The 18,735-nt window shown below is 35.6% G+C and overlaps 1 protein-coding gene across 1 annotated transcript; it reads left to right on the top strand.

The window, feature by feature from the left end:
* The first annotated feature begins 8,513 nt into the window (after positions 1-8,513).
* Positions 8,514-12,543, top strand: LOC145617476 (histidine-containing phosphotransfer protein 1-like). Its single transcript, XM_081672179.1, has 6 exons — positions 8,514-8,807; positions 8,931-9,061; positions 9,172-9,240; positions 10,235-10,306; positions 11,915-11,987; positions 12,229-12,543. Exons 1-6 carry the CDS (start codon positions 8,745-8,747, stop codon positions 12,277-12,279), a joined length of 459 nt encoding a protein of 152 aa, XP_081528305.1. The 5' UTR covers positions 8,514-8,744; the 3' UTR covers positions 12,280-12,543.
* Positions 12,544-18,735: the final 6,192 nt, after the last annotated feature.

The following is an 18,735-nucleotide window of genomic DNA, read 5'->3' as shown; positions in this document are numbered from 1 at the left end:
ACGGGGACGGGATGGTGACGGGAAACGACAAAATTGTCAGGGGGACGGCTTTGTGTTCGGCGATATTTTAAATGTCACAAAGTTTTATATGCGGCTGGCCGCACTGTACGGCCAGCCATAATTTTTTATTCTTTATTTTATTTTTTTCTCTCTCTCTCTCCTCTCTTCTCTCTCCTCTCCTCTCCTCCATTTTCTCATTCATTGAAGCACCGACTTCATGCTCCAACCCAGATTTTCGTCGACTTCCTTCTCGAATCCGGCGAAGAGCTTCACTCAGATCACCGTTGCCTTCGGACCTATCATTGGGTGGTGGTAAATTTGTGGGCGGGTAGTGGTAAATTCGTGGTTCGGTGAGGGTTTGGATGGATATTGGGTGTGGGTTGTTCGTGGGTGGGTTTGGTGGTGGTTCGTTTCTGGTTTGGTGGTGGTTTCGTGGGTGGGTGGTGGTAAATTCGTGGGTGGGTAGTGGTGGTTCATTTTTGGGTAGAAATGGTTTGGTGGTGGTTTCGTGGGTGGGTAGTGGTGGTTTCGTGGTTCTGAGTTCTAGATCTGTTTTGTTGGTGGTTTAGGTTTGTAGTTTTTCGTTGGTGGTGGTTGTTAGCGGCGTGGGGTAGTGGGTACGGGAGGTGGTGTAGGTTAGTCGGGGGTTACTTGGTCGATTAGGGGTTACTAGGTCCGGTCAGGGGTTGCTTAAGGGGTTACTTGGTCCGGTAAGGGGTTACTTAAGGGGTTACTTGGTCCGGTCAGGGCTTACTTAAGGGGTTACTTTGGGGGTTACTTGGGGCGTTACTTGATTGGGGTTACTTTGGGGGTTACTTGGTACGGTCAGGGGTTACTTAAGGGGTTACTTAAGTGGGGTTACTTGGGGGGTTACTTAAGTGGGGTTACTTTGGGGGTTACTTTAGGGGTTACTAATAGGGCACCCTGTCGCACCGTGCGGCCAGCCGCACCGAAAACGCACCGTTTAAATGTTAATTCAAACACTACCTCCGGTTCTTGTTACTTGCAACAATTTCCTGAAACGGATGGTTCACAACACCTACAATCAGATTTTTTTTCTTTCCTTTTTAGTAAGTTTTTTTGTTTAAAAAGTAATGTGAACAAGGTATTATTAAAAAAATAATGGAACATTGTAAAAATTTTAATACAACAAATTAAAATGATAGTACAAACAATTTAGTCCAATGTTTAACACAACATTTTAAATTAAAAAAAAAAATTCATGAAATCATAAAAAATAAAAAACATGAAAACAGAAACATAAAAACAAAATAAAAGTGTAGACATCACTACAAAGGTTCGAAGAGAAGGGAAGAAGAAACTCAGAAAGTGAGAAAGAGAAAAGCCGCTGCCATCACCGCAGCCTTCATTATCGTCGGCGTTCTCTTCATCGGGGAAATGTTAAGTCCGTATATATTGTAATTAGTTTGCTAACGGGCTATGTTTAGGCCCTTTGCTTAGGTTGTATAAATACCTTGTTTACTCATCAATACAAATAAAGGATTCACATTCTTGACATGGTATCAAGCCTAAGTAAACCCTAAACACTGAGAAAAAAAAAATCCCCTCTTCTGTTGATCAAAATTCATCCATGGCTAAGGAAGGAAAGCTTGTTCCCTCTTCTCCGTTTTACCTAGGCGCGGGAGATCAACCTGGAAATTTGATTACTCACGTAATCTTAAAGAATGATAATTATCTTGCGTGGTCAAGGGCAATCATGTTGTCCCTAAGATCTCGTCGAAAATTCGTCGTTGCCGATGGAACCATCATAAAGCCGATTGAGAAGAAAAAATTGCTTGATTGGGAGACCATTAACTCAATGATGGTTTCTTGGATTTTACGGTCTATGGACCCAAAGATGGCAGCAAGTATACACTATTTTGATGAGGCGAGAATGGTGTGGGATTATCTAGAGAAACGGTTTTGTGTGTGGAATTGTCCTAGTGTGCAGCAATTAAGGTCGAGGATCACGGATTGCAAACAAACCAAAGGCATGTTCGTTGAGGAGTACTATACCAAATTAACGGGGTTGTTTGAGTAGCTCACACGAATTAAACCTCCCCATGGTTGTGTTTGTGGTCAGTGTACGTGTGATGTTGCCGGGAAATATGCGCTTGATAGGGATGAGGAAGTATTGCACCAATTTTTAATTGATATAGATGATGACCTATATGCGTTGGTGAGAACCAATTTACTATCTCAGCAACCCATGCCTAATTTAAATCGAGCCTATCAAGCTTTCCTCCAAGAGGAGGAATCTCGTGGGATTGCGAAAGGGAGAGCCGAAAAAGACCAAGTGCAGTACAACTTGTCTTTATCTCGTCTCAGCAACCCATGTCTGTTCCACCAGCTCGTTCGAAGGGGAATTTTGATCGCCAAGATAAAGACAAGTTGTACTGCACTCACTGCCAGAAATCAGCTCACGACAAAAAAGGTTGTTTTGAGCTCCACGGCTATCCTGAATGGTGGTTTGAGCTGAAGCGTTCTGGGAGAGGTGGAGCTGCTGTTGCTGGTTCCACAAGGCAGTCTTCGAAGCCTCATGTTGCCCCTGTCTAGCCAAGGTCTGTTTCCCCTGTTGTCCGCGCTTATGTCCTCACCGGCACTTCACAGGCTGGTGTGGATGATGTTTCTTTGGCAGACCTCAAACCCGAGGACGTTCGAGTGTTGCTGAATATGATTATTAATCATAACCAAGAGCGAATGCAAGGTGAGCCTTTGTCTTCTTCTTGGATTATTGATACGGGGGCATCTCATCATGTGACCGGGTATGAGTCTTGCTTGGTGGATGTGTGTTCAATCTCGTCGTGCCCCGTGGGTCTTCCTAATGGTGCACAAGCAGTAGCCTTAAAAGAGGGTCGTGTTTGTCTGGTTGGTGACATAATATAATTGGAACATGTCTATGTTCCTCAATTACAATGCAATTTGATATCAGTGTCTAAAATGATTGATGATTCACATTACTTTGTTCGTTTCACTAATTCTTTATGTGCTATACAAGACCAACATTCGGGGAACCTGATTGGAGCTGGTGAACGAAAGGACACACTCTATTATTTTTGGCAAATTCCTACAGTATGTGCGGTGCAAGTTCCAGAATTATCAGTGTTCGAGTTATGGCACGGAAGACTTGAGCATCCGTGGGATAGAGTTGTCAAGTTAGTTCCTGTTGTTAGTAATAATACTACTATGAAAATTTTGAATAAAGCTTGTGATGTGTGTCCTCAAGCTAAACAATCTAGGGATGATTCTCCTAATAGTGATAGCAAAGCCAGTCGTATTGTCAATTTAATTCATTGTGATCTGTGGGAGTCATATAAAACTTCTTCTACTTGTGGTGCACATTGTTTTTTTACATTAGTTGATGATTTTTCAAGAGGTGTTTGGGTTTATTTGTTGAATTCCAAAACTGAAGTTTATTCCGCATTTTTATCCTTTTTTGTTATGATTAAGTGTCAATTTGAAACGACTGTCAAATTGGTGAGGAGTGATAATGGCACTGAATTTAATTGCATGCTTCTGTATTTCAATGAACATGGCATTATTTTTCAAACTTCATGTGTTGGGACACCTCAACAAAATGATCGTGTTGAGCAAAACATTAACATATATTGAATGTGGCCCGTGCTTTGATGTTTCAAGGGAATTTGCATATTGGTTTTTGGGGTGAGTGTGTTCTTGGGGCGGTTTACTTAATTAATCGTACTCTGTCTCATTTGTTGCATAATAAGACACCATATGTGGTTTTGTTCATAAATGAACCTAGTTTTGATGAGTTACGGGTTTTTGGCTCCCTTTGTTTTGCTCATAATCAGAAAGCTAAGGGGGACAAATTTGCACCCCGGAGTCGAAAGTGTGTATTTGTTGGCTATCCTCATGGTAAAAAGGGTAGGAAACTTTATGATCTTGATACGGGTGAAATTTTTGTGTCACATGATGTTAAGTTTTTTTAGAATGAATTTCCTTTTGCTAGTGAAAAATCATTGCCTAAGGACTCCGATAATAATGTGGCTGAGGGTAATTCAGGAGTGGATTTTGATTTTTTGGATGACTTAGAGTGAAGCTTCCCTTGTCCATGACACACAACACACTGATGCTACTAGTGTGGACGAGCAAGGGGAGGCTGCTTGCAGCTTACACCATAGCCCCCTTGCAGCAGACAGTAGCAGCCTCAGCCCCCTTGCAATTGGCACTGCTGCTGCTACTAGCAGCCAATAATTGGGCAGCAACAAGGTTGCTGGTAGCTCTAAGCAGGCTGCAGACCACATCCCGGTTGAGCTTGGGCATGGTACTCGAGAACGACACCCCCTGGGTTGGCATAAAGATTACGCCGCACATACTGTACAAGCAACGAGTCCTCCTAGTTCATCTTTTTCATGCTCCTTAGGTACTCCCTATCTTGTAGCACATTTTGTTAATTGTGAAAATTTTTCCATGCAACACCGTACCTTTCTTGCAGTTGTGTTAGCAAGCACTGAACCCCGTAACTTCAGGGAAGCCATGATAGATGTGGGGTGGAGAGAAGCAATGCCAAAAGAAATAACTACCTTAGAAGATAATCAGACTTGGGTCATGGAACCACTTCCTCCGGGGAAGAAGGCTCTTGGGTGTAGATGGGTTTATAAAATTAAGTATAATTCTGATGGCACTGTTAAACGATTAAAGGCTTGTCTGGTCATACTTGGTAATCATCAGGTTGAAGGCATTGATTATATGAGATGTTCGCTCCCGTGGCTAAAATGGTCACAGTTCGGACTTTCTTAACTGTTGCAGCTGCGAAAAATTGGGAATTGCATCATATGGATGTTCACAATATCTTTCTTCATGGTGATCTTAATGAGTAAGTATATATGAAGCCACCTACTGGGTTTCATGGTAGCAAACCATGAATGGTGTGTCATCTTCAGAAGTCGCTTTATGGTCTACGTCAGGCACCCCGTTGTTGGTTTGCCAAACTTGCCGGATTACTCAAAAGGTATGGCTTCAAACAGTCATACTCTGATTATTCTCTGTTTACTCTGAATCAAGGGAATATCCATCTTAGTGTAGTTCTGGTGTATGTTAATGATTTTTAATAAGGAGTATTTGAGTCATTGCTTTCATATGGGAGTGTTGAAATATTTTCTTGGTATTGAGGTTGCACGTAGTCCGGAGGGCATATTTTTGTGCCAACGGAAATATACTCTTGATATTATTACAGAGTCTAGTTTACTAGGGGCGCGCCCGATAGGTACTCCTATTGAGCAAAACCATACTCTGGCAAAATCAAAGACACCCCCTATTGCAGACCCCAAAATGTATCGGCGTCTTATGGGTCGTTTGATCTATTTGTCCTTCACTAGACCTGATCTGGCATATACAGTTCATATTCTATCCCAATTTATGCAACAACCTCGTCAAGATCATTGGGAGGCAACCCTTCGTACCGTACGGTACTTGAAGGGTTGTCCGGGTTAAGGGATTCTCTTGCGTTCAGATTGCGACTTATATTTGACAGGTTGGTGTGACTCGGATTGGGCTAGTTGTCCTTTGACGAGACGTTCAATTACTGGTTGGTTGGTGCTTCTTAGAAGAATAAGAAGTAGGACATTGTTCTAAAACTTCTGCCGAGGCAGAGTATCGTTCGATGTATAAGACCACTAATGAGTTAAAATAGTTGAAGGCACTACTTGGCAGCTTGGGAGTTTCGTAGCCGCGTGTGATGAGCTTGTTTTGTGATAGTCAATCTACGTTATATATTGCGCAGAATCCGGTCTTCCATGAACGCATTAAGCATATTGAGATTAACTGTCATTATGTTCGAGATGCAATTTAGGAAGGGATTATTAGTCCGTCGTATGTGAAGACCAAGGATCAACTAGCGAATACTTTTACCAAGGCGTTAAGTAAACAACAGTTTTTGTAACTACTTGACAAGTTGGTCACTTGTGACTTGCATGCTCCAACTTGAGGGGGGGTGTTAAGCCCGTATACATTGTAATTAGTTTGCTAATGGGCTATGTTTAGGCCTTTGTTTAGGTTGTGTAAATACCTTGTTTACTCATCAATACAAACTAAGGATTCACATTCTTGACTAGAAAGGTCAGCGAATCTAATTGATTTATAATTTTCAGTAAAGTTGATGGATGGATAATCTCTCTGCTAGCCAAATTCATATCATCAATTAAAACAATGAAAGTCGAATTCATATAATCAATTAAACACCCAATTCAATCAAACTCTAGAATCAAATTAAGTACTGCCAATTCCATAAAACTCAGATCCCCAAATAATTATACCTGTCAAATAATTAACTATTAGTTGAGTTCAATTTGGATGAAATTAGATTTTGCTCGTCAATAAACACTATATGCAACAGTTAACCCATGTCAAACAGTTAAAATTTTCTATCCTCTACCAAGCCAACACGAGTCTATGACTTGACCTGGAAAAATTGGTTGCCTGGTTTTACCCAATCATATTATTAGACCACCTCCAATGGTGAGACTCAACTTTGAGTATTGAAATACAAAATGAGTTGTTTTTTACCTCCAATGGTGAGACTATACCTACTTCTCAATTTAGCAACCCATGTGATGTCTAAATTCCCAATGGTGAGACTCTCTAAAATATACAAATGTTACTTTTAATTTATGACCCATCAATTATTTTAAGAATAAAAAAAAAGGTAAAACTTAAATAAATTAAAAAATATATTAGAATATTGACAAGGCCCCACACTTTTTGTCAAATGAGACTCAAAGTTGAGTATCTAAACTTAGCAACTTTCTTTTGGAGTTGCTAAGTTTAGATACCAACTTATTGATATACATTGCAAAAAATACCCTCGCTCTCCTAAAAATACTCACTTGAGTCTCACCATTGGAGAGGGTCTTACTAATTGGTTGTTGATGCAGTGGTGATTGGACAACATTTGGTAGGAAGGACCTCGTATAGTTGTATTCGATTCCCCACAACAACAATTGGGAGGGAGACTGAAACCTAATCACCCAGAACTCAATAGTTAATGGCTGAGGTCAACCTCAGCCAACACTAGCTGAGGTCACTGCCAAATTGAACATTTGGTGTAATAAAAACGAACATTTTCTAAATGAACCTATTTTACAATAATTTTGTATTTTTTAATAATTAAATGTTCATTTTCATGCACTATAATGTTCATTCTTATAAAATAAATGTTCATTTTCATGTGTTATGATGTTCATTCTTACAAAAAAATAAATGTTCATTTTATTTTTTATTAATACGAAGTACAACTTTTTGTGTTTGTTCAGTTGTATAAAATGTTCATTTTTATAGTAAAGGATGTTCAATGAACATTAGCATTTTGTTCATTATTTAAAAACATATTGTTGATTTATTTAATTGGTATTATATATTAAATCATATAGCTCAATTGCATGATATTCATTTATAGCTCAATTGCATGATATTCATTCAAGAAAATTGAACATATAAATAGGGGTGTCCGTTCGGTTTTCGGTTTGGATTTAGTCCAAATCCGATCCAATTCGAAATATAATTCGGTTTTCAATTTTTTCAATCCGATCCGATCCGAATTTCTCTCTTGATCCAATCTGATCCAATCCGAATTAAAATTTGGTTATTTGGATCCGATCCGAAAATCCGAATTATAATACATTTTTTTTAGCTCCTAATACAATTATAAAAATAAAGCTTTAATACAAATAAAAGTCTTTAAAATAATGAGTAAAATAATTAGTTCAACGTCAAGTCATTAATTAATTAATACAAAGTCTCCCTAATTTATTTTTTGTAGTAGTAAGTATTTGAGCTAAACTTCAAAAACTAAAGAAATCCATATTTATACAAGCTTAATTTTACAATTCGGTTTTCGGTTTGGATTGGATCCAATTAGGGTAAATCCGATCCAATCCGAAAATCCAAATTTCCAAAAAATCTCAATCCGATCCAATCCTATTTAAAGTTCGGATCCGATCCGAATTGATAATTCGGTTTGGATTGGATTGGATTTCGGTTTTTATCTGAATTATGGACACCCCTACATATAAAGGTATTTAATTTGAAACTTAAAAAAATGTTGATGAATAAACAATAACATCATAGGTTTATTGTTATTTACAACTGAAATGTTCAATTATATAATATTAAATATACATTTTTTTTTTCAATTTCATACTCTCTTTATTTTACTCTTATATTATAAATGTTCATTTTTATATAATGCAATGTTCAGAAACAAATGTTCATTTTTTTCTGGTAAATGTTCTTTTTTTTTCTAGTAAATGTTCATTTGCTGGGCGCGACCTCAGCGAAAAATTTGCGCCCAAAACTAGTCCCGAATCCGAATTAGCCTAAAAAGTGAACCAAGTGAAACACAAAAAAAAAAAAAAAAAAAAAAAGAAGTCATACCCATATTAGTATATTACATATCCATTTTGTGTTGATATAAATCGTATCCGTCCTCGTGACCTCGTGCACATGTCTCAAATCCGTAGTCCCCAATAAAATGATTAAGAACTAGTACAATACATTGAGCTAAAACGAAAAAGATAAAAAGGGGTTTTGACCCTCATCCTCCCAATCAAGAGTATCAACACTCAATCAACTAGTGAATCAATTTTATTCCTTTAAAACTAAACTTTGTCTGAAAAAAACTGGGATATATTCCTTTCTGCGTAAACTTCATTTATTTCAGTCTCAGTTTAAATCAATCAAACATTTGCTTGCTTTGTGTGTTAGAGTTCAACAAGAGAGAGAAAATCATGGATGTTGTTCAGCTCTTACAGAGGCAATTCATCGACTATATGAAGTCTTTGTACAGGGAGGTAAATCAGTAAATCACCCCTTATATTTTCTGGGTTTTAATCCATTAATTCAAACTTTAATTGGGTTTTTATGTTTTCATTTTTATCTGATCATGGATCTGATATTTTTGACCATTTTTGCAGCATTATTTGGATGATCAGTTCAACCAATTGCAGAAATTGGCTGATGAGAGTAGCCCAGATTTTGTTATTGAAGTTGTTACTCTTTTTTTCCAAGATTCTGAGAAGCTCCTTGAGAATTTGAGCAAAGCTCTGTGAGTTTTATTTTCTGGGTATTTTTCATTTTAGTTTGTTGTGATTTTGATTTAATTTTACTTTATTTCTTTGATTTGTAATTGATTTTTTTTTTTTTTTTCTTATACAGTGAGCAGCCTGCTGTAGATTTCAACCAGGTGGCAAATCATGCTCATCAGTTTAAGGGGAGTAGTTCTAGGTATTTTCCTGTCTCTCAATCTTGAATTTTGTACTTTTCTAGGGTTCTACATCTTTTTTGGGCTTTGAAATTGTATCTTGAATTAAAATTGATGTAATTTGAAATTTTGTTGAATTAAAAAAATTGACATAACTTATAAATTTTGTGAATTAAAATTGGCATAACTTGAAATTTTGTTGACTTAAAATTGATGTAACATTATAACTTGAATTTTGTTGAATTATCTTGATTAAATGTTTGGTCTTCTGTTGATCAGCATATATGGTGTAACTGTGTATGTTGCTGTCATAATTTTGAAATTCACAGGAGTTCAAATTAAATGACTAGATGGAAGATGTTAGATCATATTATTCACCCTAAGAATTTTAAATTGATGTTATTTTACATCATACCCATTTCCTCCCAATAAAATCTGCAATTGGTCCATTCGTGATAGCTGCAATCATTGCACCAAAAGTCAATATAGAACCGAAAAGTGAAAACTGCGAGAAAATGAACAAATTACAGTTTTTTTTTTTTTTTTTTTTTTTTTTTTTTTTTTTTTTTTTTTTTTGACAATGCAAATTACAGAATTGGAGAACTAATGTTGTTGAAAGAATGCTTCAATTATAGCTAGGAATCCACAACAATGTATAATATATATTTGGTCTTTGGTAGTGTGATAATGTCTTGCTCGTGTGCACGGGTTTGTATCAATGTTTTCCTATTATGATTTCCACTACAATGCGGAAATTATTGGCCTTTACCGTGGTGTCTCAACTCCTATGCACTGGTGAAGTTCTATTATGATGACCACTACAATGCAAATCATCATTGGCCTTTGAAATATAAAGAAAATATCTTAATGTCTTTAGTATATAGCTTCAATTATAGCTTGGCTTGTTGGTAGTTGACGAGTATGTAATTAAGGTTATTGAATGTTCACTAGATAATTTGTTGTTGAAGTGTTTAAAATTGCGCATCTTGAGGATGATTTGTTTGTTGTATTTGACAGCATTGGTGCACATAGGGTCAAAAATCAATGTGCTAAGTTTCGAGCTTTTTGTGAGGAGAAAAATCGTGATGGGTAAGTTGTCTACTGATACTGAATACTTGATACTCAACCTCCCTTTTTCTGAGGTTTAAAGTGTTTGAACTTTATACTGTCATTTACTTCATTTTGTAGGTGTAGCAATTATATATATGTTCATGTTATTGAATGATTGGAAATTAATGCATCACTCTTGGCAGATAAAGAGTACAAGGACTATGTTGTAACTTTACATCTTACCTTACCTTTTCTTCTTCATTCTCAATCATATATGTGTGATGCCTCCAAAGATTTTGATAGGATTAATTTGGTATTGACATTTATCTCATCTGATCTCTCTGATGCTATCACCCCATATCCTAAAATCTGTGTTGTTTCACGAGCTTTTCCATTGTAGATATGATTCAAAGTTGACTAAGATCAAAATAACATCTCGTTTGGCAGACTATACATGCATTTGTATTCAAAGATTGAGAATTTTGAGATACTCAAATGAAGTATTGCTAGTGCTATGCTGATAACATAACTCGTAAAAATATTTAGGGTCCTAGCCTCCTAGGTCTTGTTTTCAAAGAGAACTTATAATTATTGATAAAATCACTGTGCTTAATCAATATGGGTGAGGTCTAAGCTGATTATCTAGCAGCTTAGTTGATATGACTTAGTTGCTTATATGCTCTCTATATCAACTATCAATATAGAGCATATACATAATCAATAGGTTAATATGACTTAGTTGCTTATATGCTCTGTCCTTTAAACGATGTTATAGTTGATATGTATTGTCGTGGCTATAGCACATTGCATTTGAACTGTTTGTGAGACTATAATGTAAAATGTTATAACATTGTTGGCTTTGCTGGAAAGATATCATAAGGTTATGTATTTATCTTCTAGTCAATCTTGCATCCACACCGTAGAGTACATCTTTTGCTGAAATGGCATTGTAAAATTCCATCTCTTCTGTTTTACTGGCTAGCTATATATGAACAGTTGATTAGGATCACCATTATGTACCTATTAATGTGCTGCATGTGATAAGGAAGATGTCTTGGTTTGACGCAAACTCCAGAATACAGCTGGTGCATACTTCACATTGTTTGAAAAGGCAACCTTTGTGTAAAGGTCATCATATAGGTAGTCCAGTAAATTCACCCTTATCGTACACTCGTCTTACCTTAAGGCTACTGCTAGTTTGATGATGGGGCTTCTGAATCCTCCCCACCCCCCCTCCCCTCTTTTCTGTTGACTGTTTGAAACTTTCCAAGAGTCAATTTCTTCCCCTGATGATCTAATTACCCTTTGGTTTCTTAGTTTTTCCAAGAGTATATCAAATATTTAAATTATCTCTCTTTTGAATGAGTATGGTCATTATTTCTTATCATGGTCAATAAAATGATTTTAGTATTTCTTCTTACTTAATGGTTAGTCTTGCACAATTAGCACAAGCTATTCATTATTTATACAGGGCTTAGTCAATCAGGCTTTGAAGGATTGAAGGGTATAAATCATATAATATTAACTTTGTATCATGATTCTGATTTAACATCTCATGCTTTTAATCCATTAAACTATTGCTACAATTACATCATATTTATGCTGATTTAATTTGATAAACTCTGATCTTTTGTCCATTTGGTGCAGATGTCTTGCGTGTCTGCAAGAGTTGCAGCAGGAGTATGTTGTTCTGAAAAAGAAATTCGAAATCCTTTTCCAGGTACTAACTGGTAGCACTTGAGGCAGTTCTCTTCTATTATAATTTCTTGTGTATTATTGTGCCTAATGTCAATTGTTCTCCCGTTTTCCCCTTTTGGCAGAGAAATATTGAGGAAATTTCTTTTTCTACTTTCCGTATAATTTATATTAGCATATTACCCAGCATCATTTCTTCTGCCTTAAATCATTTTCTTTTCAGAAATCCTGATAACACCTCATTTTTCTGTGATTTTTCATTGTAGCTGGAGCAAGAGATTGTGAAAAATGGCGGGACAGTTCCTACCATGGATTAAGTCTTTGAAACCCAAGGCAAAACGGAAAAAAAGAGACTGGGTAGATTGCGCTTGATGATCCAGACCCTTTTACAGGTCTCCGTAACCTTCTCTTGAGAACCACTGTGAATAACCATTTCTAAATCTAATACTTTAGATATCATTTTCATGTGAGATATATTTCTGGCTTTATCTGTTACCATGTAGGTGACAAAATGTTACATGATGTTCTTGATGTTTTTTAAGTTGTGTTTAGTGTTGAAGCTTCTTTGTGGTTGACTTGTAGTCCATTTATATCTTACTATATTGAATTGCTTTAGGTATTGGGTGGTTGGATGGGTAATGGGTTTTAAAATTTGTCAGAACGTTTACAGGAGTGTGAGTTGTATACTTTCTTCCCTTTCGACAGTTGAGGCTCTTTAACTAGATTTAATTGGATACATTCAAGTAATCAACCAGTTCATGGCTTTTGGGACATAGTTGGGGAAATTTGGGGAATTTAATTGGGACTGATGCTAAATACGTAGTTGGCTTTGAACCTTTGATCCGGGGGTCCCTGTTCTATATGTATCAATGCTTGTCTGCATCGCTAACCTTTACACCCAAAAAAAAAAAAAATTCCGAAACAAAATTAAGGTTTAATTCCTTCGTGTAGCCAACTGAGTTTGAGGGGTTGAGAGAGGCGCCTAGGCGAATGGCGGGTTGGAGATTGAAGCACATTTAGGTAGAGGTGATCAAGTTTTGGACAACTTTTTCTGGCCCTAAATTGGGTCGGGCCCGGCCTGATGTTTTAAAAAAATTGGGTGGGTTTGGGTAATCAATTTTAGTACATTTTTTGTCCGGCTCGAAATTGGCCCGAAAAGCCTGCATGACCTGCCTAGTTTGGACACACATTTCCCTGCAAATTTTTTTGACCTTGGCCCGGCCCGAACATTGATCACCTCAACATTTAGGTGAATTGTTTGAGTTTATAAACTTGTCTACTGATGCAGACATGCAGTACCATAATTTTCAATTCATCTTCCTAGGCACGGTTTGGGCCTATTTGTTTAGGAAGTATTATACGTAGTAGTTTTTTTGTTGCTCTTTTTGTCGTGTGCATTGCCCAATATGTGCTTCTCAAGGAAAATATGGTCCAAGCATGATCCTTGACTTGATGCACACTAATACACTATAGTAAGTTGTGCTAGTGCCATCTTTATTAATTCAACAAAATGATCTGTTGGCTAAGTCTGTGTGCAATGTGACTTATTTATCTACATTCATCACCAATGCGATGGCAAGCTTCATCTAAGTATGAGTATTGAGAAATAGAGATGGCTACAAAATATTTGTGCACGAGATCTAATCATAAAACCAAGCTATACTTTTGATAGCATACTTGGGTGAATGACCTTTGCCATTGCGGTAGATGGAACTCCTCTATCTTCAAATAAAAGAAGCCCTATTTGGTTTTAAAAATAAAATAAACAAAAATAAAACATTTCCCCTGAAAGATGTTCATTTCTGCATTATTTCTTTGTTGTAATCAATTACATATTATTCTTTTTATTTAGAAAAATTATATACATAGTTTTTAGCACGATATAAAAAGAGCTAAAAGTGAAAAATATGAATGATAAATGAAATATTGCATATAAAATGTATACATTGAATTACATGTGATTTTATATGCATTGCTATCTTAACACCAAATTAAGTAAAATTTTAGTTGTTGATAGAGCATATAAATCGATTCTGGGATTTAACAATTAGCTTAAATTTTTTGTTGAGATGGTTCTCTAACAAACTGTAGTATCTAGAGCATCTACTCCTTACTTTCAACTGGAATATTTCATACAGGATATGAGGGGTAGCCTTAAGAGCTACATATATTATAATTCTTTTTAATTCGCTTTTAACCAACCAAATTTAATTCTTTGATATTTACCTTTCTTAAAAACATGTACAAAAGCAATGAGACTTATATCGGGGAACATATGAAGTATCTTATTTCATCCAATATTTCCCCACAAACTCATTCTAATAATAACTTATTCAATTTCTTATGTGGCGTTATTCCAGTATTCCTTGCTTTACGTCATCTATTCACGTATTGAAAATCATAAAATGGTTTGTATTTGATATTTGACCACACTAAAAAGTAATAAATTATCAAGTAATATGTTACATAAAATAAATGTCATAAAAATGAAAACTTTTTTTTCTTAAAGATAAGGCATTAGTTCATGTAATAACTAATTGTTATTCACGTCCTTAAAAAAAATAAAAATTGTTATATGGGCATTATCCAGGTTTTTTTTTTTGGGGGGGGGGGGGGGGTGGTGGGGGGGGTAACCCAAACATGATGCACAGTATATGAATATGACCCAAGATTTCACCCCACGACCAGTCCATAGGATTGGGTCCAAATAACCCATGACCTAGATAGTTAGCGATTCATGGGGAACTTCTTTTGTTTTTTTAATGATTAATGGGGACATTGACCTTTTGGTAAAATAAAATAAATTAAGTAGAAATTTACCATGTCAATAAAAAAACGTGTGTAAAATGGTTATTTTGGTCGGCAAAGTTTAATTACATTAGTCAACATTAATTCAATTAAATGGGTAGAAATTTCCATGCTAACAAGCTATCAGACTGTAATTCTTAAATGAGTTTCGCACAGAAGAAAATGTGAACGGCCTCTAATAAGTTTGTAATTGTTGAGGGATTATTGCACCTGCATTGGTCAAGCCTTAATTAGTTTGTAAGGACATTAGACTGTCATTGAGTAATTATCGTAACTTAACGCTGTAAGAAAGTACTTGTTGACTAAGTAGCTTCCCATAGGGGTTTTTTTTTTACTCTTTTTTTTTTTTTTTTTTTTTTGTATTATTATTATTTTTTGAGGTATTGAAAAAGTGTGGTCATGCAATATTTTATGATTGCAATTGTTTTTATTTTGGAGCCAAGGTTACTATCTTGTTTAATTAGCCATTTTCATTATAGACTCGAGAGTCGATTTTAAGTTGGGAAATGGAACCTGAAATAAACATGATCTAAGATATATTTGAATTGTAAAGTTCAAACCAGTCAAAATTGATGATGCGACCTAAAACCAACTTGAACATAATTTAATTCGACCTGAAATCAACCCAAGTGAAGTTAATTGAACCCAAGTTAAAATCAACTTGAATTGAAATTGAGCCAATGTAACTAAGCTCATTAGTTATCACGAGTTCACGACGTATACTAATCTATGACTTAATTTAACTTATTTATATTGATTTAGTATAAACTAATGACTCATAAATGCGTAAATTAAGCGAATAATGTTTTCAATATTCACTTATTGACACTCATTGCCTGGAGAGTTTCACCTTTTGTAAGTTTTTTGTATTGATAGTATGTTGATGTATTAAATTATGTAGCTTTGTATTTCAAAACATTGTATAATTTCATGCTATTACAAGTTTTAGGAAAACACACTCTTTTTCACATTAACATAGTGACTAAATATTGAAAACAAAAAAAATATAAACTTTGACTAGACCTGAAATTGACTTGATACGAGTCCATGAGTATGATTGACTCAATCGGCCCAACCCAAATTGTCCCGACATATATTAGATTCGAACTACTCATTTGTTAGATCTAGCATATATATAGAAAAGAAACTATTCCAAAAGCTAAAAGATATAAAGAAAAATGAGTCAATCTTAATAAAGCGAGTAAAATATGTGGTTACTGAAAAATGTCTACGGAATGCTCAGAAGTTATGATTGAAAATATGATAACTAAACAAGTTTGTTCAAAGTGTTTGGTTGAAGACTATTGCATAACTTTCTTTTCATTTGTACTTAGGAACATTTTTCTTTCCAACATGTTTTAAGAATAAACTCTGTACTTATATATTTAGATTTTCTAAAAAATAAAAGTCATATGATATTTATAAAAAAAATTTTGAGTAAGGGTTTGTTCACATTTACTGAATTGAGCTGAACTAAATTGAACTGAACTGAACTGAATTGGTTGGAGCTGAATCGAATTGAACTGAATTGATTGGAGCAGAGCTGAATTGAATTGAACTAAATAGAGCTGAAATGAATATTTTATGAAAGAAGGAAATTAGGAACTGATTAAAGTTGAACTAAACTGAATTGAAATTAAGCTAGAGTGAACAGGCCTTAAATCTAAAAAATACTTCCTCCGTATGAGAATAGGCCCTTACTATACTCAAATAATGTAGTTTTATTGACATTAATAACAAAACATTTTGAAGAAACCTTGAGAGAGAAAAGGCCAAAAGAGAGAGGAGGGAACGGATAACATAGTTTTTTTTTTTTTTTTGGAAATAGTTTACTTATATACGAAGTAATAATTATAGAATATAATAAATTTACCCATCAAAATCACTTAAAATACATTAGAAGAGTTGAATTTTAAGATTGTAAATCATCCAAGTGCAAAGTATTAATGAAACGAATTACTATTCTATATTATCTTATCACTTCTTTAAAATACTCAGAAATATGTTACTTTATTCGTTACTAAATAAATTCACCAAAACTATGAAAAAAATTGTCTCTCCTCTTTTCTCTCTCCAAAACCCTAGCCTCCATTGTTGAATTTTGAAGGGGCTTCCATCGATTTTAATCGGTGGAAAGCCCCAATCCTTGTTTCTTTATAGTTTTTTTTTTAGGTTTATAATAATGCTTCCTCCTTTTGGGAGGAACTTTCTGTAGGAGTTTATAGGTTCTACGCAGCGGAAATAACATGAATCATATTCATAAAGCACCTAAACCAAGAATCGCATGCATAACACACAAGACACATAATCATACCTTTGATGCGTGAATTCCATAAAGCTATTCGACAGGCAAATCAGGGAGAGAATACTAGATTGGTCGAGTGATTGAGGAAAACTGCGATCACAACTTTTTCGGACAACCGACCACCGCACGAACCACCACCACCACGAGACACCACCGCGCGCCGGGGAGGAGGAGAGAGCCGTGAGAGAGAGGACTTGGAGAGGGGGTTGGGTTTCGTGTTTGCTAATTCGAGTTTGATCAAATTAAAAGATCAGTAAACTGCTTCCTAGCAAACTTAGGCACCTAGTCTATTTATAATCTCATTATAATTAGACTAGTGCACGAAGCCCAAATCCCTCCTTATTCCTCCATATGGCCGGCCACCTAGAGTGATGAGGCCCATGATGGGCCTCGTCCTCTAATGCTCGATCTAGCCCCTTTGTGTGACCTTATAGGATCCGTCCAATTGGGCTTTGGCTTATTTTACTAGTCCAAAGATCGTAAGTACCTCTAGCTATGGCAAAACGACGACCCAAATGTCCGGACTTAATTATCTCCATAATTTGATCCAATTATATATCTAGTAATTGCACACGACGAAGACATAACTCCTTCACTTTTCTCTCTCGAAAGAAAGGGTTTCCGATCTCCTTCGAAAGACAAGGGTTTTTCGACCTCCTTCGAAAGACAAGGTTTATGTTTATCTCCTCTTTTGAGAGAGAAATTTCTTAGTTTTAAATCCATGGTAGTAGATCTAATGGATTGTCGTGAAATTATTTCGTTGGTGAAAAAGTTATCAAGTTTTCGAATACGGACAGATGAATCAGAAGGAAAACATCCTCACGGCTACAAAGGATCGTTAGATTGTCTCTCCAACAAGGATGTAATTTTCAGCGATATAAGCGGGAGATGCTCCGCAGTGCAAGATCTACTTGACGATCGTAGTTTTTATGAAGGAAAATTCTATTTGATTCAATATCTTATGTATTTGTTAACGTCGAATCTCTATTGTAGATGTCGTATGACTTTTAATTAGATGTCGTATGACTTTTAATTAATGAAATATTTTTGCTATTCAAAAAAAAAAAAAAATTCACCATCTTTCATTTCAAGGTCATTTTTTTTTAGAATTTTGACCATTGAGTCTAAAATCTCTCAATACTTTATAAATGGAAATAGAGTCAAGTGAAATCTAATTAGAAATATCCCAACAATAATTCCGAAATATATATATTTCGCATATGATATTTAACAACTTACAATTAAAGATACTTATGGTGAAACTAATGTATCAAATAGTGTGAAATGTCAAATGATGCAATTATTTAGCAATGAACGGGATGAGTGTCATGAGTCCAAGTATGTAACAAGTAAAACAAAAACACCAAAGAAAATTATCCAAATATTTTGTCAAATAGGAAATATCAATAGTGTCAATCCACTTCAAAGAAAGCAAAAGGAGTACTAAAATGGTCTAACACAAGAAAAAGACTTCACGAGAAAAAAAGCTAAAAACAAAAAGGAAAACAAAATAAAGGGATAAATATTGTCAATAGCTTTTAGGAGAAGATGAGCTGTTTCCTCTTCTAATAGTAGTATCAGCTAACCGCCAATTCACGTGGTCCTCGTTTACTACAATATGCTGACATGGCACCCGAACCTAATAAACCCATTGCCACGT

The sequence above is a fragment of the Chenopodium album genome, chromosome 26, assembly GCF_948465745.1.
Source record: "Chenopodium album chromosome 26, dcCheAlbu1.1, whole genome shotgun sequence".
Taxonomy (NCBI): Eukaryota; Viridiplantae; Streptophyta; class Magnoliopsida; order Caryophyllales; family Amaranthaceae; genus Chenopodium; species Chenopodium album.
This window is presented reverse-complemented; position numbering and strand designations above follow the sequence as displayed.